Source organism: Oryx dammah, unplaced genomic scaffold (assembly GCF_014754425.2).
Source record: "Oryx dammah isolate SB20612 unplaced genomic scaffold, SCBI_Odam_1.1 HiC_scaffold_4, whole genome shotgun sequence".
NCBI classification, from domain to species: Eukaryota; Metazoa; Chordata; class Mammalia; order Artiodactyla; family Bovidae; genus Oryx; species Oryx dammah.
In genome coordinates this window covers 2938340-2958998 of record NW_024070188.1, presented here as the reverse complement: position 1 = coordinate 2958998, position 20659 = coordinate 2938340, and the positions used below count along the sequence as shown (strand labels likewise).

Below are 20659 nucleotides of genomic sequence, written 5' to 3'. Positions count from 1 at the left end.
AGAAAAAAAAATTCTAACAATATGTTTGCCACAAATACCTTAAACTTGTTCCCCACACTGATGAAGCTAAGTTTTCCTGCTTTTTGTTTAGTGTCTTTGTTGTTATTTGTGGATGACTCAAATAACTCCCGGACAAATTTATCCCTGGATTCACATATTAAGGACTCAAGAGACATATGTAAAGCGTCATTATTTTTTTCCACAAACTGAGTCTGAAAAACAAAGCAGACAGGAACGATTCAGTCCATCTTGTGGTAATATTCCTTAACACAGTGCAGTCCAACAGAACACCCTGAGGTAACAGAAATGCCCTGCGTCTGCGCTGTCCAATACAGCCACCACCAGCCACGGGGACATAGGGCACGTGAGATGTGGCGGGGTCCTGAGGAACTGACTTTTAAATTTTCCTTAACTTTAAAAAGCCAGATGTGGCTAGACATTACCGTATTGTACAGCGCAGCTTTAACATCGAATGGTTTTCTCCCTGTAAATGTTCTACTCACTGTTTCATAGCACACTGCCCCGGCAAAATGCCTGATGATGAAGCCTTCATCATCTCGGATGTTCCTGTGAACTGCCAGCTTAGACTTTCTAGGAATCTGAAAATCAATACATACATCAGTCGTTAAATTATCAAAAATATACAACATTAATAACTCCCTTTAGAAAACATCTGGGTGTGAAATACTTAAAAAGGGAGTTTTCAGACTTTATACAATCATACTGCTCCTTAAGTAAGCCTTAATGTACCAGTAAAATCTAGCAAATATTTTTGGTCATAATCTCCTAGGAAGAAAAAAAAAAAAAGGAATAAGACTCAAAACAAAACAAAACCACACTATTTAGAAGCACATGCAAAACATCACAGGCGTTTTATAAAGTTAACTGCTTATGTCTAAAGCAGTAGCTGCTGAATTGTCATCTGGAGCAGTTTTAAACCACCAAACCATTTACATGAGGTGATTCCTAGGTGTGACCAAGGTTGAGGAGCATTGTTCTATAGAAACACCTGATATCAGCACAGGGACTCACCTACTGATTTTAGCCATACCTCCTAACACTTTTACACAATGAGCCTGAATCTATTTGAAGAAAACAAAATCACTTTCTGGTTGTACTATCACTATAATATCTCATACTGGTATCATTTCTAAAATTTCCAAAATAAAATATCACCTCTGACCCACAAAACAGCCTAAGGTTAAGAAAGACGATTTCATTTAAAAATGAAAAAGCTAAGCCCCCATAACCTCACCAGGCTTCTCCTGGGTGAGAGAGCTGGCAGACCACAGAGCCTCCCCTCTGCATGGCAGCAAACAGCATGAATCAGAGGGTGGCCCTGGGATCAAGATGCCAGCCTGATGCCCAAATCCAACTCTTTATCCATTCTAGGAAAGGAGGTCACCTGCCCTCTCCATGCCCGTCCCCTCATCTCTAGCATGGGGAAGCAAGCGGGAGCAACAGCAAAGGATTACTGTGAGCAATGTGCTGTGCTGTGCTTAGTCACTCAGTCGTGTCCGACTCTTCGTGACCCTACGGACTGCAGCCTGCCAGGCTCCTCCGTCCACAGGGATTCTCCAGGCAAGAACACTGGAGTGGGTTGCCATGCCCTCCTCCAGGGGATCTACCCAACCCAGGGACTGAACCCAGGTCTCCCACACTGCAGGCAAACTCTTTACCATCTGAGCCACCAGGCAAGCCCATTATGAGGATTAAATAAAGTAATTCAGGCAAAATGCTTAGAATGCCCCAGGCACATGGTAAGCAATTCAATCAATGATTATCATTATCTACATTTTCAAAGAAATACAACAAAAGCAGTGAACCGTGCAAATTAAGAGTTTACTGCTGTGCTCTTGTTCTGTTTTGAGGAAAGTGACCAAAGCCCATTCCTGATGCTTTTGTTGGCTGTCCTTGGAGCGCTATGTCTCTGAAACCTTGATCACAATTTGTTGACCAGCAGTCAGTTCTTTTGGCAAAAGTGACTGTGCATCCAGACTGGTTCTCAGAGAGCAGTCAATAAACAGGACTAGATACACGTCTTCAATCTTAGCAGAAGTTTTCCTGGGGACACATGCTGTTTTATTTCTATCTCAACTGAAGTGAAGAGAGGCAGCGTTCACATCCCAAGATTTATTTAAGGATACAGAAGAACTGCAAGTCGATGGAGTAGGTGGCTGTGGGATGCAGTCTCCAGAAAAGGTCAGCATAATTACATCAGCTTTTTCAGTAAATGCCTTCAACCTGATTGTGTTATTGATTTAGTTAATGATGTATGGAAACAAGAATATCTGCTTTCATTCACTTGAACTCCTGGACCCATCAAAGCAATGACTGTTATACTATGTCCCAGTCTCAAAACTGTAACAGTATAGGAGGCAACTGCAACTCTGAACAGCTTTTCTTTTCTCTTCCATCTTCCTTCCTTCCTGTCTTTGTTGTTCTAAGATGAGGCAGCACCTATCTACATGGGTGAAATTAACATCCACATTTCTCTGTGCTACTCTGCTCATTCTGGGCACAAGGATGGAGTTGTGTTTGGATTAGTCAGGGGATGTAGGTTGAGTGTAAAGATAAACACAGAGCTACCTAAACAGAGAAAACACCTCAAGAGAAGCATGCTGCAGCCTTATGGAGAATGGCCCTACCAGTCACCACCACTAGCGGGGATTCAAGCACAGCTCTATGACACAACAGCAGTCTAGAGAAACCAGGTCTTCTGACCCTTTTTGGAAGAGTACTTCTCATTTATTTCTCTCTGTGTCTCTTTTTGTCTCTGTGTCTATTTTACCCTTCAGCTAGTTCTTCTGTTGCTTCAGCTTCTATGACCCTCTCTGAGTACAATTTCCATTCAAAACTTCTAAGGAAAGAGCATCAAAATGAAATCACTCATCATTAAATGAATTGCTTCTACCAGTCAGACTCTCAGCCACAAGCTTTGCTGGTTTTACAAATGTCAGACAGGTGGCTGCATGTAACTCTAGGTCCTAACCCCGGGGAAGTGATCCAGTTAACACAATACGGAACAGAGCAACTGATGGCCACTTCACCCAGAAGGGAGAACATAAAAACAGTACATAAATGTACAAAAAAAAAAGTACATAAATCTTTTTGTACATCGTATATAGGAGAAATGTGTTTTATATCCAGCTAAAAGGGCCTTGATTGGATAGATCAGCAGCAGCAAAAATATACAGATATAAATTAATGGTCATCTATAGAAGACACTGTGCTGGATTAATTATAGAAGATGCATATGCCTTCCATAATTTAGGAGTCTAATTATCTAATATCTAACATCTAGCACAGCTTTCTGAAAGTTTCTCTTCCAACCAGAGCCTCAATTTTGACATGACAAACTCACAGAGAGTCGGAAATGGTCTTTGTGCTTCTGGTGAACTGCAGATGTGAAGTGTTGATCACTTGGCTGGGGAAGGCGATTTTCTTCATCCAAAATATCCAATATTCCCACTAATTTTGCTTCAATTAAATCTATTTCAAAAAATTCAAATATGACAGGGTAAAAATACAACACTTTAAACACTGATCACAAATTTTGAGGGCTGGTCAGAAACAAAGTAATATGATTCCACAAGTACTGTTTTCTCTCAAAAGCTACAGAGAGTAGATGAATTTTATTTTACATCTGGCAATTTATTAGAAAGTAACATCATATACTCAACACAGTTTAGAGAACAACTCCATAAAGAAAATGACTAATGTAATAACCATCCTCACTGTAAGCTAGGACAGAGGCCAAAGAGCCAGCAATCTTCCTCTCCCAGATGACCTCTATATTCAAACTGAAGTAAAACTACAGAAGCTTTTGTGAGCTTAGGTTTTTAAAACTACTTACAGTATGGATTCAAAAGCTTTTCAGCAACGACACGTATTTATGCTCCTTATATTCATATGTTTTGAATTTACTGCCTGTCCAAAATAACTATAAAATGTAAGCTGCTTAAATGCAGTAGATAGAACTGTTAAATGGGACAGCCTCTAAAAGACAGGAATTAAGAACAAGATGGCAGAGGAATAGGTGGACATGGAGTACATCTCTCTTCACGGATACATCAGGAACACACCTTCAGACACAGAAATGCAGGCAGAACACCAGCTGAGAGTGGACTGGAGTAACTGACCAGCAGAAAAGAATATACAGAACCACCCCAAACTCAGTAGAAAGAAGGAACTAGGGGGAAACACGAGTGTTAGTACAACTGGACCTGCCCTCGGCAGGTGGGGGAACTGAAGCAGAGGTCCGATCCCCACATCAGGGCAATTGTCTGAGTCAGAGGAGAAACATTTAAGGCTGAGAGTGAAACAGCTGATCTGTGGCAGCCTAAATGGAATGAGAATCAGATAGTCCTTGCTGCAGCCATACATACCCTGGACAGGGACCCAGGTCCCCTGGAAGGTGCAGCAGCTGGAAGCTGGAGTTTAGGGATTGTGGAGCAATCCCAGGGCAAGAGCTGCTGTGGACTGTGGAGAGACAGATCGAGGGGACGTGAGGGAGGAGACTGTGGTGGGAAATGCCTGTGGAGGAAAGCCAGGCAGCCATGGAAGCAAGGCGATAAGTCACGCATAGGGAATGGAGCTTCTCTCTCCACACGCCAGATCAGCAGCTGAACAACAGAGAGGCTGGCCCATCTGGTGCCTACTCTGAGGCACCAGAGTAGGATCCCAGCCAGGGAGCCCCTTTAAGTGCCTGACACAAGGATATACTGAGTAGGATCCCAGTTAGGGGGGCCCCTCTATGTGCTTGACACCCCAAACAACAGAGAAGGACTCCAGGGAAGGGAGCCCTCTAAGTGCATGAATGGGCAGAGCTACAGAGAAAGACTGGCCAAAGAGGCCTTCTGATCGCCAGCTACAAGAGGCTCGAAAAAACTCAGAGAGGCCCATAACTCCTGCCAGGGAGGCAGTCCATGTCCCTGCACACTTGGTGCCACCAGGGTCCCCACAAGCCAAGCAGCTGCACCACCTTCACACTCACCTTTCACTGGGGCAGAGCTGCCACAGGCAAAAAAGTCTTGCATCTATGCACACACAGTCACTTCAGTCGTGTCTGGACTCTTTGCAACCCTGTAGACTGTGGCCTGTCAGCCTTCTCTGTCACGGAGGGGGGCTCTCTCCAAGCAATACTGGAGCATATTGGCCAATACTGGTTGCCATACTCTTCTAGAGCACAATATTTCCTGCTGCCCTAGCCACCAACTCCCCTGAGTACCTGGTACTGCCAGAATCCCTGAGACCCAAGCAGCTGCACCACCTCCACAACTGGCCCTCACGGGGCCAACCCAAGTCCTCCAGGGCAGCCTCAGGAGCAAACCCCAGTGGACAACCCACATGCAGAGATGGAAATAAAACCACAATTGAAACCCAGGTGCAGTGTGGCTAAGGAAGAAGACCCAAAACCTTCCCACCAGCTGTAAAAGCTGCAGATTAAATCCGTACAATCATCTAGGCAAACTCTGTGTCTATGGAATATATAAAAGACCACTGAGAGTTCCCACAGAAGAAAATGCACTAGTCCTGACAGCTGTGGACACTGGAGGCAAGAACGCACAGGAGTAGGACCAGATTAGAATCTGAGCTGTCCCCACAGCAGGTCCAGAGACCAGCACAGTGTTGGAGGGCATCCTAGGGAGGTGAGAGGAACTATGACTCCCAGCGAGGGAGAGAACTCTGACAGCAGTGACCCAAGAAAAACATTTATTATTCTGATGTTTGACTTATTCTGTAGATTCTTTTGGATTTTTCCCCCTTTCCTCTACTTTGTTGCAGTTGTCGATTTTATCAGCACTATGAAATCTAATTAAGCTTTTGAGCTTTTCTTTTTTTCCTTAGTTACATTTTTTATTATTGTTATAAACCTCTACCTCTATGCTGGGCTTTTTCAGTTTTGTGGAGTTTTCCTTTTTTTTTATTTTCTAATTTTTTAGTATTACTTTTTAATTTTTAAACCTACTATTATTTTTCCTACATTTATCCCTTTGTTTGCTTTTCCTACTGTTCTTTTCCCCTTGCAATTAATCCTTAATGTATATAAATCTTTATTTACCTTTATTTAACTTTGTATATCTATTCTTTCTTTCCTTACGTCTCAACATATTTGTTAATGTTATTTTCATTGTTTTATTCCCCACTTGTCACCTTGCTTTAGTTTTGTTTTGCAGTTTGTGCTTCAGTTAGTTTTGATCTGGTAGATATAATTTTTGGTTTCCTTTGTTCACCAGGTCAATCTATTATACTTTATTTTTGTTGGAATGTTTTGATTTTGATTATGGGTGGATATGTATATGTGTTTATTCAGTCACACTTTTTATTATTGTTATAAACCTCTGCCTCTACATTGGATTTCTGCAGTTCTGTGGAGCTTTCCTTTTTTTATCCTTTTTCTTTCTTCACTTTTTTTTTCTCTTTTTTATAATTTTTAATTTTTTAAAACCTATTATATATTTTCTACATTTATTCTTTTGTTTGCCTTTCCTATTGTTCTTTCCCCCTTGCAGTTAATGTTTAATGTATATAAATCTTCATCTATCACTATTTAACTTTGCATATCTGTTCTTTCTTTCTTTTCTTTCCTTCCTTTCCTCTCAACATATTTGTTAGTTTTGTTTTCATTGCTTTATTCCCACTTGAAACCTTGCATTAGTTTTGTTTTCCAGTTTCTGCTTTAGTTAGTTTTGTTCTTAACTGGTAAATATAATTTTTTATTTCCTTTATTCACCAGGTCAATCTACTGTACTTTATTTTTCCTGGACTATTTTGACTTTGCTCATGGATGTATATATATATGTATATGTTCCATTTTTTAAAATGATTTGCCTGATTTTGTAACTGCCATTTATCTGGGGTTCATGTTTGGTTTCTCATTTTTGGATATTTGTTTCAATCTCACTTAATGTCATAACAAACCACTTGTGGAATCTTTATTCCTGACCAGAGATCAAGTCCTGAGCCTTTGCAGTGGGAGCACTGACTCCAAGACCCTAAACTACCAGAGAACTAACCCTGCTGTTGCTGCTCCTAAGTCACTTTAGTCGTGTTTGACTCTGTGCGACCCCATAGATGGCAGCCACCAGGCTCCCTGGTCCCTGAGATTCTCCAGGCAAGAACAGTGGAGTGGGTTGCCATTTCCTTCTCCAATGCATGAAAGTGAAAAGTGAAGGTGAAGTCACTCAGTTGTGTCCCACTCCTAGCAACCCCATGGACTGCAGCCTACCAGGCTCCTCCGTCCATGGGAGTATCAAATAGTGAGAACTCACACAAAGGAAACCACTTGAATACAAGGCCGAGCATCACCCAACCACAAGTAGTACTCTGTGCAGGATGCCTCATCTGAACAACAAACAAAACAAAAATACAAACCCAATCATCAGTATACAGGATTACCATATCACTCAGCTTGTCCGTCAGAGAAAAAAGAAAGAAACAAACAAACAAACAAATAAAACCTCAGCACAAATCTCACCCTATAGGAAGCTTACACAAACCCCTGGACCAAACTTAGGAGGACAGAAACTGAAAGGAAGAAACAATTCAACCTTGAAGCCAGGAAAAAGAGGACCTCAAATACAGCAAGTTAAAAAAAATAATGAAAAGGCAGAGAAATACTACACAAATGAAGGAACAAACTAGAAATGCAGCAGTCCAAATAAATGAAGAGGAAACAGGCAAACTACCTAAAAAAGAATTCAGAATAATGATCAAAAACCTTGAAAACAAAATGGAGAAAATGCAGGAATCAATTAACAAACATCTAGAAAAACTAAAGAATAAACATACAGAAACAAACAAAACATTTACTGAAATTAAAAATACTCTAGGAAGAATCAATAGCAGAATATCTGAAGCAGAAGGAATCAGTGAGCTAGAAGAAAAAATGGTGGAAATAACTTTTGAAGAGCAGATTAAAGTAAAAAGAATGAAAAGAACTGAGGATAGTCTCAGAGACCTCAGGGACAATATCAAAAGCACCAACATTTGAATTAAACATTCAAGAAGAAGAGGAAAAAAAGGGTGAGAAAATTTTTAAGAGATTAGAGTTGAAAATTTCCCCAACATGGAAAAACAAATAGTCGATCAACTCCAAAAGGCACAGGGTCCCATACAGGATAAACCCAAGGAGAAACACGCCAAGACACATACTAATAGCACTAACAAAGACTAAACACAAAGAAATAATATTAAAAGCAGCAAGGGAGAAACAACAAGTGACATACAAGGAATACCCCATACACTTAACAGCTGATCTTTCAGCAGAAACTCTGCAGGCCAGAAGGGAATGGCAGGATATATTTAAAGTTCTGAAAGGGAAAAATCTACCACCAAGATTACTGTACCTGGCAAGGATTTCATTCAAAACTGCTGGAGAACTCAAAAGCTTTTTCAGACAAGCAAAAGTTAAGAGAATTCAGTACCACCAAACCAGCTTTACAACAAATGTTAAAGGGATTTATATAGTCAAGAAATAGAAGAGAAGAAAAAGATTTACAAAGTCAACCCCAAACAATTAAGAGAATGGCAATAAGAACATATATATCAATAATTACTCAAAATGTAAACGGATTACATGCTCCAACCAAAAGACACAGACTCACTGAATGGATACAAAAACAAGACCCATATACATGCTGTCTACAGGAAACCCACTTCAGACCTCAAGACACATATACACTGAAAGTGAGAGGATGGAAAAATATATTCCACCCAAATGGGAAGCAAAAGAAAGCTGAAGTAGCAATCTTCATATCAGATAAAACAGACCTTAAAATAAAGAAGATTACAAGCGTGGACAGCTGCGACGGCACACAAGAGCAGCGGAGAGGAGCTACACCACGTCCGACGTCAGGGGCAGAGCCCAGGAGGAACTACCCCATGTCCAAGGTAAGGAGCAGCAGCTGTGCTTTGCTGGAGCAGCCATGAAGAGATACCCCTCACCCAAGGTAAGAGAAAACCAAGTAAGAGGCAGGCATTGAGAGAGGGCATCAGAGGGCAGACAGACTGAAACCACAATCACAGAAAACTAGCCAATTTGATCACACGGACCACAGCCTTGTCTAACTCAATGAAACTAAGCCATGCCCTGTGGGGCCACCCAAGACGGATGGGTCACGATGGAGAGGTCTAATAGAATATGGTCCACTGGAGAAGGGAATGGAAACCACTTCAGTATTCTTGCCTTGAGAACCCTATGACAGTATGAAAAGGCAAAATGATAGGATACTTGAAAGAGGAACTCCCCAGGTCAGTAGGTGCCTGATATGCTACTGGAGATCAGTGGAGAAATAACTCAAGAAAGAATGAAGAGACAGAGCAAAAACAACACCCAGTTGTGGATGGGACTGGTGATAGAAGCAAGGTCCAATGCTGTAAAAAACAATACTGCATAAGAACCTGGAATGTTAGGTCCATGAATCAAGGCAAATTGGGAGGTGGTTAAACAGGAAATGACAAGAGTGAACATCGACTTTCTAGAAATCAGCAAACTCAAATGGACTGGAACAGGTGAATTTAACTCAGATGACCATTATATCTATTACTGTGAGCAGGAATCCCTTAGAAGAAAGAAATGCAGTAGCCATCATAATCAACAAAAGAGTCCGAAATGCAGTACTTGGATACAATCTCAAAATGACAGAATGATCTCTGTTTGTTTCCAAAGCAAACCATTCAATATCACAGTAATCAAAGTCTATGCCTCGACCAGTAACGCTGAAGAAGCTAAAGTTGAATAGTTCTATGAAGACCTACAAGACCTTCTAGAACTAACACCCAAAAAAGATGTCCTTTTCATTATAGGGATGCCCTTTTCATTATTTCAATGCAAAAGAAGGAGGTCAAGAAACACCTAGAGTAACAGGCAAATTTGGCCTTGAAGTACAGAATAAAGCAGGGCAAAGGCTAATAGAGTTTTGCTAAGAGAACGCACTGGTCATAGCAAACACCCTCTTCCAAAAACACAAAAGAAGACTCTACACATGGACATCACCATATGGTCAACACCAAAATCAGATTGATTATATTTATATTATAAAATTAATTATATTGTATTTCTTTGCAGCCAAAGATGGAGAAGGTCTATACAGTCAGCAAAAACAAGACTAGGAGCTCAATGTGGCTCAGATCATGAACTCCTTATTGCCAAATTCAGACTTAAATTGAAGAAAGTGGAGAAAACCACCAGACCATTCAGCTGTGACCTAAATCAAATCCCTTATGACTATATAGTGGAAGTGAGAAATTGATTTAAGGGACTAGATCTGATAGACAGAGTGCCTGATGAACTATGGATGGAGGTTTGTGACACTGTACAGAAGACAGGGATCAAGACCATCCCCAAGAAAAAAGAAATGCAAAAAAGCAAAATAACTGTCTGAGGAGGCTTTACAAATAGCTGCGAAAAGAAGGGACGTGAAAAGTAAAGGGGGAAAGGAAAGATATACCCATTTGAACGCAGAGTTCCAAAGAATAGCAAGGAGAGATAAGAAAGCCTTCCTCAGCAATCAATGCAAAGAAATAGAGGAAAACAACAGAATGGGAAAGACTAGAGATCTCTTCAAGAAAATTAGATACACCAAGGAAACATTTCATGCAAAGATGGGCTCAATAAATGACAAAAATGGTAGGGACCTAACAGAAGCAGAAGATATTAAGAAGAGGTGGCAAAAATACACAGAAGAACTGAACGAAAGAGATCTTCACAACCCAGATAATCACGATGGTGTGATCATTCACCTAGAGCCAGACATCCTGGAATGTGAAGTCAAGTGGGCCTTAGAAAGCATCACTATGAACAAAGCTAGTGGAGGTGATGAATTCCAGTTGAGTTATTTCAAATCCTGAAAGATGATGCTGTGAAAGTGTAGCACTCAATATGCCAGCAAATTTGGACAACTCAGCAGTGGCCACAGGACTAGAAAAGGTCAGTTTTTATTCCAATCCCAAAGAAAGGCAATGCCAAAGAATGCTCAAACTACCACATAACTGCACTCATCTCACATGCTAGTAAAGTAACGCTTAAAATTTTCCAAGCCAGGCTTCAGCAATACGTGAACCGTGAACTTCCAGATGTTCAAGCTGGTTTTAGAAAAGGCAGAGGAACCAGAGATCAAATTGCCAACATCCAATGGATCATCAAAAAAGCAAGAGGGTTCCAGAAAAACATTTTTTTTTCTGCTTAATTGACTATGCCAAAGCCTTTGACTGTGTGGATCACAATAAACTGTGGAAAATTCTGAAAGAGATGGGAATACCAGACCACCTGACCTGTCTCCTGAAAAATCTGTATTCAGGTCAGGAAGTAAAAGTTAGAACTGGACATGGAACAACAGACTGGTTCCAAATAGGAAAAGGAGTACATCAAGGCTGTATATTGTCACCCTGCTTATTTAACTTATATGCAGAGTACATCATGAGAAATGCTGGGCTGGAGGAAGAACAAGCCGGAATAAAGATTGCCAGGAAAGTATCAGTAACCTCAGATATGCAGATGACACTACGCTTATGGCAGAAAGTAAAGAACTAAAGAGCCTCTTGATGAAAGTGGAAGAGGAGAGTGAAAAAGCTGTCTTAAAACTCAAGTTTCAAAAAACTTAGATAATGGGATCTGGTCCCATCACTTCATGGCAAATGGATGGGGAAACCGTGTCAGACCTTATTTTTTGGGACTCCAAAATCACTGCAGATGGTGACTGCAGCCTTGAAATTAAAAGACACCTACTCCTTGGAAGGAAAGTTATGACCAACCTAGACAGTATATTCAAAAGCAGAGACATTACCTTGCCAACAAAGGTCCATCTAGTCAAGGCTATGGTTTTTCCAGTGGTCATGTATGGATGTGAGAGTTGGATTATAAAGAAAGCTGAGCGCCGAAGAATTGATGCTTTTGAACTGTGGTGTTGGAGAAGACTCTTGAGAATCCCTTGGACTGCAAAGAATTCCAACCAGTCCATCCTAAAGGAGATCAGTCCTGGGTGTTCATTGGAAGGACTGATGCTGAAGCTGAAACTCCAATACTTTGGCCACCGATATACAAAGAGCTGACTCATTCGAAAAGACCCTGATGCTCGGAAAGATTGAGGGCAGGAGGAGAAGGGGACGACAGAGGGTGAGATGGTTGGATGGCATCACCGACTCAATGGACATGGGTCTGGGTGGATTCCAGGAGTTGGTGATGGACAGGGAGGCCTGGTGTGCTGCAGTCCATGGGGTAGCAGAGAGTCGGACACGACTGAGCGACTGAACTGAATTGAACTGAACAAGAGATAAGGAAGGACACTATAGTGGGAGGGGTTCATGATTGGAGCACGTGTACACCCGTGGCGGATTCACGTCAATGTACGGCAAAGCCAATACAGTATTGTAGAGTAAAATAAAGTAAAAATAAAAATTTTTAAAAAAGGAAGGACACTATATAATGATCAAGGGATCAATTCAAGAGGAAGACCTAATAACTGTAAATATCTATGCACCCAACATAAGAGGTCCTCAATACATAAGACAAACACTAAGAGACATAAAAGGAGAAATTGACAGTAACATAGTAATAGTAGGAGACTTTAACACCCACTCACACCAGTGGACAGATCATCAAAACAGAAAATTAATAAGGAAACACAAGTCTTAAATGGTACATTAGATGAGATGGATCTCATTGGTATATTCAGGACATTCCATCCAAATGCAGAACACACCTTCTTCTCAAGTACACATGCAACATCCTCCAGGACAAACCACATCTTGGGTCACAAATCAAACCTCAGTAAATTTAAGAAAACTGAAATTGTATCAAGCATCTTCTCTGACAGAACGCTATGAGACTAGGTATCAATTAGAAGAAAAAAACTGTAAGAAACACAGACACATGGAGATTAAACAATAAATTTCTAAATAAACAACATGTTACTCAAGAAATCAAAAGGGAAATAAAATTTCTAGAAACAAATGACAATGAAAACACAACAACTCAAAACCCATGGGATGCAGCAAAAACAGTTCTAAGAGGGAAGTTTATAGCAGTACAATCCTACCTCAAGAAACAGGGAAAACATCAAATAGACAAGCTAACTTTACACCTAAAACAACTGGAAAAAGGAAAAAAAAAATTAGCAGAAGGAAAGAAATCATAAAGATCCGAGCAGAAAGAAATGAAAGAAACAGTAGTAAAGATTAATAAAACTAAAAGCTGGTTCTTTGAGAAGATAAACAAAACTGACAAGCCTTTAGCCAGAGTCACCAAGAAAAAAAGAGAGAAGAATCAAATCAAGAAAATTAGAAGTGAAAAAGGAGAGGTTACAGCAGACAATGCAGAAATACAGAGGATTATAAGAGACTATTATGAACAACTCTATGGCAATAAAATAGATAACCTGGAAGAAATGGAAAGATTCCTAGAAAAGCTCAATCTCCCAAGACCGAACCAGGAAGAAATAGAGAGTATGAACAAAACAATTACGAGCACTGAAATTGAAGCTGTGATCAAAAATCTCCCAAAAAACAAAAGCCCAGGACCAGATGGCTTCACAGGAGAATTCTATCAAACACTTAGAGAAGATCTAATGCCTATCCTTATAAAACTCTTTCAAACAATTGCAGAGGAAGGAACATGTTCAAACTCATTCTACAAGGCCACCATCACCCTGACACAAAAACCAGACAAAGACAACACACAAAAAAGAAAATTACAGACCAATATCACTAATTAACATAGATGCAAAAGTCTTCAACAAAATTTTAGCAGACAGAATTCAGCAACACATCAAAAAGCTCATACACCATGATCAAAGTGGGTTTATTCCAGGGATGCAAGGATTCGTCAAATATATGCAAATAAATCAATGTGATGCACAACAGTAACAAACTGAAACATAAAAACCATATGTTAATCTCAATACATGCAGAAAAAGCCTTTGACAAAATTCAGCACCCATTTATGATTAAAACTCTTCAAATAATCGGCATAGAAAGAACCTATCTCAACATAATAATGGCCATATATGACAAACCTAAAGCAAACATTATTCTCAATGGTAAAAAACTGAAAGCATTCCCCCTAAGATCAGGAACAAGACAAGGGTGTCCACTTTCACCACTATTATTGAACATAGTTCTGGAAGTCCTAGCTACAGCAATCAGAGAAGAAAAATAAATAAAAGGAATCCAACTGGAAAAGAAGTAAAGCTCTCACTCTTTGCAGATTACATGACACTGTACATAGAAAACCCTAAAGATAGTATCAGAAAATTACTAGAGCTAATCAGTGAATTTAGCAAAGTTGCACGATACAAAATCAATACACAGAAATCACTCGCATTTCTATATACTAACAATGAAAAATCAGAAAGAACAATTAAGGAATCAATGCCATTCATCACTGCAACAAAAAGAATTAAATATCTAGGAATAAACTTACCTATGGAGACAACAGAACTGTACACAGAAAATTATAAGACACTAATGAAAGAAATCAAAGATGACATAAACAGATGGAGAGCTATTCCATGTTTCTGTGTAGGGAATCAATATTGTGAGAATGACTACACTACCAAATGCAATCTACAGATTCAATGTGATCCCTATCCAATTACCAATGGCATTTTTCACAGAACTAGAACAAAAGATTTCACAATTCATATGGAAACACAAAAGATCCCAAACAGCCAAAGCAGTCTTGAGAAAGAAGAATGCAGCTGAAGGAATCAACCTTCCTGACTTCAGATTATACTACAAAGCTACAGTCATCAAGACAGAGTGGTACTGGCACAGAAACAGAAATATAGACCAATGGAACAAGATAGAAAGTCCTGAAATAAACCCATGCACCTATGGGTACCTTATTTTTGACAAAGGAGTCAAGAATATACAGTGGAGCAAAGACAGCCTCTTTGATAACTGGTGCTGGGAAAGCTGGACAGCTACATGTAAAAGAATGAAATCAGAACACTTCCTAACACCATACACAAAGATAAACTCAAAATGGATTAAAGACCTGAATGTAAGACCAGAGATTATAAAACTGTTAGAGGAAAACACAGGCAGAACACTCAATGACGTAAATGAAAGCAAGCTCCTCTATGACCCACCTCCTAGAGTAATGGAAATAAAAACAAAAGCAAACAAGTGGGACCTGATTAAACTTAAAAGCTTTTGCACAGCAAAGGAACTATAAGCAAGGTGAAAAGACAACTGTCAGAACGGGAGAAAATAATAGCAAATGAAACAATGGACAAAGGATTAATTTCCAAAATACACAAGCAGCTCATACAACTCAATATCAAAAAAACAAACAATCCAATCAAAAAGTAGGAAAAGACCTAAACACACATTTCTCCAAGGAAGACATACAGATGACTAATAAACACATGAAAAGATGCTCAACATTGCTCGCTATTAGAGAAATGCAAATCAAAACCACAATGAGATTATCACCTCACACCAGTCAGAATGGCCATCATCAAAAAGTCTAAAAACAATAAATGCAAGTTAGTAGAAGGAAAGAAATCTTAAAAATTAGGGCAGAAATAAATGCAAAAGAAACAAAAGAGACCATAGCAAAAACCAACAGAGCCAAAAGCTGGTTCTTTGAAAGGATAAATAAAATTGACAAACCATTAGCCAGACTCATCAAGAAATAAAGAGAGAAAAATCAAATCAATAAAATTAGAAATGAAAATGGAGAGATCACAACAGACAACACAGAAATACAAAGGATCATAAGAGACTACTATCAGCAATTATATGCCAATAAAATGGACAACGTGGAAGAAATGGACAAATTCTTAGAAAAGTACAACTTTCCAAAACTGAACCAGGAAGACATAGAAAATCTTAACAGACCCATCACAAGCACAGAAATTGAAAATGTAATCAGAAATCTTCCAGCAAACAAAAGCCCAGGTCCAGATGGCTTCACAGCTGAATTCTACCAAAAATTTAGAGAAGAGCTAACACCTATCCTACTCAAACTCTTCCAGAAAATTGCATAGGAAGGTAAACTTCCAAACTCATTCTATGAGGCCACCATCACCCTAATAACAAAACCTGACAAAGACGCCACGAAAAAAGAAAACTACAGGCCAATATCACTGATGAACATAGATGCAAAAATCCTCAACAAAATTCTAGCAATCAGAATCCAACAACACATTAAAAAGATACACCATGACCAAGTGGGCTTTATCCCAGGGATGCAAGGATTCTTCAATATCCACAAGTCAATCAATGTAATTCACCACATTAACAAATTGAAAAATAAAAGCCATATGATTATCTCAATAGATGCAGAGAAGGCCTTTGACAAAATTCAACATCCATTTATGATTAAAAAAACTCTCCAGAAAGCAGGAATAGAAGGAACATACCCCAACATAATAAAAGCTATATATGACAAACCCACAGCAAACATTATCCTCAATGGTGAAACATTGAAAGCATTTCCCCTAAAGTCAGGAACAAGACAAGGGTGCCCACTTTCACCACTACTATTCAACATAGTTCTGGAAGTTTTGGCCACAGCAATCAGAGCATAAAAAGAAATAAAAGGAATCCAAATTGGAAAAGAAGAAGTAAAACTCTCACTGTTTGCAGATGACATGATCCTCTACATAGAAAACCCTAAAGACTCCACCAGAAAATTACTAGAGCTAATAAATGAATATAGGAAAGTTGCAGGATATAAAATCAACACACAGAAATCCCTTGCATTCCTATACACTAATAATGAGAAAGTAGAAGAAGAAATTAAGGAAACAATTCCATTCACCATTGCAACGAAAAGAATAAAATACTTAGGAATGTATCTACCTAAAGAAACTAAAGACCTATATATAGAAAACTATAAAACACTGATGAAAGAACTCAAAGAGGACACTAATAGATGGAGAAATATACCATGTTCATGGATCGGAAGAATTAATATAGTGAAAATGAGTATACGACCCAAGGCAATCTACAGATTCAATGCAATCCCTATCAAGCTACCAGTGGTATTTTTCACAGAACTAGAACAAATAATTTCAAGATTTGTATGGAAATACAAAAAACCTCGAATAGCCAAAGCAATCTTGAGAAAGAAGAATGGAACTGGAGGAATCAACTTGCCTGACTTCAGGCTCTACTACAAAGCCACAGTCATCAAGACAGTATGGTACTGGCACAAAGACAGAAATATAGATCAATGGAACAAAATAGAAAGCCCAGAGATAAATCCACACACATATGGACACCTTATCTTTGACAAAGGAGGCAAGAATATACAATGGAGTAAAGACAATCTCTTTAACAAGTGGTGCTGGGAAAACTGGTCAACCACTTGTAAAAGAATGAAACTAGATCACTTTCTAACACCATACACAAAAATAAACTCAAAATGGATTAAAGATCTAAATGTAAGACCAGAAACTATAAAACTCCTAGAGAAGAACATAGGCAAAACACTCTCCGACATAAATCACAGCAGGATCCTCTATGACCCACCTCCCAGAATATTGGAAATAAAAGCAAAAATAAACAAATGGGATCTAATTAAAATTAAAAGCTTCTGCACAACAAAGGAAAATATAAGCAAGGTGAAAAGACAGCCTTCGGAATCGGAGAAAATAATAGCAAATGAAGCAACTGACAAACAACTAATCTCAAAAATATACAAGCAACTCCTGCAGCTCAATTCCAGAAAAATAAATGACCCTATCAAAAAATGGGCCAAAGAACTAAATAGACATTTCTCCAAAGAAGACATACAGATGGCTAACAAACACATGAAAAGATGCTCAACATCACTCATTATTAGAGAAATGCAAATCAAGACCACAATGAGGTACCGCTTCACACCAGTCAGAATGGCTGCGATCCAAAAGTCTGCAAGCAATAAATGCTGGACAGGGTGTGGAGAAAAGGGAACCCTCTTGCACTGCTGGTGGGAATGCAAACTAGTACAGCCACTATGGAGAACAGTGTGGAGATTCCTTAAAAAACTGGAAATAGAACTGCCTTATGACCCAGCAATCCCACTGCTGGGCATACACACTGAGGAAACCAGAATTGAAAGAGACACATGTACCCCAATGTTCATCGCAGCACTGTTTATAATAGCCAGGACATGGAAACAACCTAGATGTCCATCAGCAGATGAATGGATAAGAAAGCTGTGGTACATATACACAATGGAGTATTACTCAGCCATTAAAAAGAATACATTGGAATCAGTTCTAATGAGACGGATGAAACTGGAGCCGATTATACAGAGTGAAGTAAGCCAGAAAGAAAAACACCAATACAGTAGACTAACACATATATGGAATTTAGAAAGATGGTAATGATTACCCTGTATGAGAGACAACAAAGGAGACACAGACATGTAGAGCGGACTTTTGGACTCTGAGAGAGAGGGAGAGGGAGAGGGTGGGATGATTTGGGAGAATGGCATTGAAATGTATACTATCATGTAAGAAACAAATCGCCAGTCTATGTTTGATGCAGGATACAGGATGCTTGGGGCTGGTGCACAGGGATGATCCAGAGGGATGGTGTGGGGTGGGAGGTGGGAGGGGGGTTCATGTTTGGGAACTCATGTACACCCATGGTGGATTCGTATCGATGTATGGCAAAACCAATACCGTATTGTAAAGTAAAATAAAGTAAAAATTAAAATTAAAATAAATAAATAAATAAATGCTGAAGAGAGTGTGGAGAAAAGGAAACGTTCTTGCTCTGTTGGTGGGAATGTAAATTGCTACAGCCACTATGGAAGACGGTATGGAGATTCCTTAAAAAACTAGGAATAAAACCACCACATGACTTTGCAATCCCACTTCTAGGCATATACCCTGAAGAAACCAAAATTTTAAAAGACACATGTATCCCAGTGTTCACTGCAGCACTATTTACAATAGCTAGAACATGGAAGCAACCTAGATTTCCCTCAACAGATGAATGGACAAAGAAGTTGTTGTACATATACACAATGGAATATTACTCAGCCATAAAAAGGAATGCCCTTGAGTCAGTTCTAATGAAGTGGATGAACCTAGAACCTATTATACAGAGTGAAGTCAGAAAGAGAAAGATAAATATCATATTCTAATGTACATGTACAGAATCTAGAAAAATGGCTGAAGAATTCATTTACAGGGCAGCAAGAGAAACAGACAGAGAATCGACTTACAGACATGGGGAGAGGGTAGGAGAGGGTGAGATGTATGGGAAGAGTAACCTGGAAACCTATATTACCATATGTAAAATAGATAGCCATGGGGAATTTGCTGTATGGCTCAGGAAACTCAAACAGGGGCTCTGTATCAACCTAGAGGGGTGGGATGGGGAGGGAGATGGGAGGGAGGCTCAGAAGGGAGGGGATATATGTATACCTATGGCTGATTCATGTTGAGATTTGACCAAAAACAACAAATTTCTGTAAAGCAATTATCCTTCAATTTAAAAATTAATTAATTAATTAATTATAAATAAAAGCTACAGGACACAGGAAGAGCAATCAAGACTCTAAGTTCACTGGGCAGAGAAAGATGTATCTTCGGCAGTTATGGGGGTGGGGGGGGCACACTAGCTGAGCTGTAAACGAGAGCATTCTGACAGATGCAGGACATGGAAGTGGGCAGAAAGGTAAATGGAAGGGGAGGAGCTCCAGCCAAGATATCCAACGACACCATTGGAGGCACAAGGATCTAAGAAGGGACGAGGTATGTGGCGGGATACACTAAGTGGACCAGGCAGGATATGAAAGTCCTTTGAGAAGTTACATGAATGTAAAGTATTATCACTGTGACTGTGCTGTTGTTGTTACCACTGTTGTTCTATCTTGTCCAAATCTAGCAAGAGTTACTGGCTCAATTGTCAAATTCCACTTTCACAGCAAGGTTTACCCAACAGCTGATTTTAGAGATCGGCTGGAAGGAAAAGACAGCCTGAGCACCAGTTGGGTGACAACAGGAAAAGGTCTCTCTACCAACAACAGACCAGGAAAGAGACTGTTCTCCCGCTGTGTGGCATTATCTGATGGGACCCACTGAACTTGTGAGGCCTACTTGCAACCAGTTGGAGGGTAGAGCCGACATACAGAGAACAGACGCAGAGCCAAGCCCCTGCAGACCCCGCAGGGACCTTGCTATACCACGGGCTTCCTCACGCCAAGTAAGGAATCCTTTCACTGCTTAAACAGTTTTGTTTCCTCCTTAACTTAGCCACGTGTTAACTGTTTAAGAAAGAAAATGCCCATCATAGTAAACAGAGGAAATTTTCAGAATACTTTCAGTATAGTTGAATTTGGTGCCTTCATGTGAAAAAACAACTTCCTAGCAGTGCTAGAGAAGTAAAAGCTCTCTTGAATACCACAGTTTCAAGTCCCATAACCAGGAGTATCAACCACACAGCACAAAAGAATGACTAGTGAAAACATTCACTCTATCTTCCCGTAATTCCCCCAAATGGAGTAAAAACAATACGTACCTATACAGTCCTGGTTATCCACATAATGCACTTCATTCACACCTAAACCTTCCTTTTGATAGAGTTCTTGTTCCTAGAAAAAAACAGTCATAATCATAGATATGGAGATGCCATGTGAGAGGAAAGACTCACTGTTTGGTGCCAGATAGAATCATAACATTTATTGATTAGTCAGTGTACAAAGGTTCAC

The 20659-nt window shown here is 39.6% G+C and overlaps 1 protein-coding gene across 4 annotated transcripts in view; it reads right to left on the bottom strand.

Moving 5' to 3' along the window:
• MYO6 (myosin VI) overlaps nucleotides 1–20659 on the bottom strand; it is a 159803-nt gene that overhangs the window by 41586 nt on the left and 97558 nt on the right. For all 4 annotated transcript variants that reach the window (XR_005720875.1, XM_040239051.1, XM_040239052.1 and 1 more), the window contains exons 15-18: nucleotides 20470–20542; nucleotides 3365–3492; nucleotides 504–599; nucleotides 39–212 (exon numbers count right to left, since the gene is read on the bottom strand). Coding sequence is in view for 3 of the 4 variants with exons in the window: in XM_040239051.1 (XP_040094985.1) it covers nucleotides 39–212; nucleotides 504–599; nucleotides 3365–3492; nucleotides 20470–20542 (471 nt within the window). In the remaining variant the exon portion in view is untranslated. The remainder of the gene's footprint in view (nucleotides 1–38; nucleotides 213–503; nucleotides 600–3364; nucleotides 3493–20469; nucleotides 20543–20659) is intronic.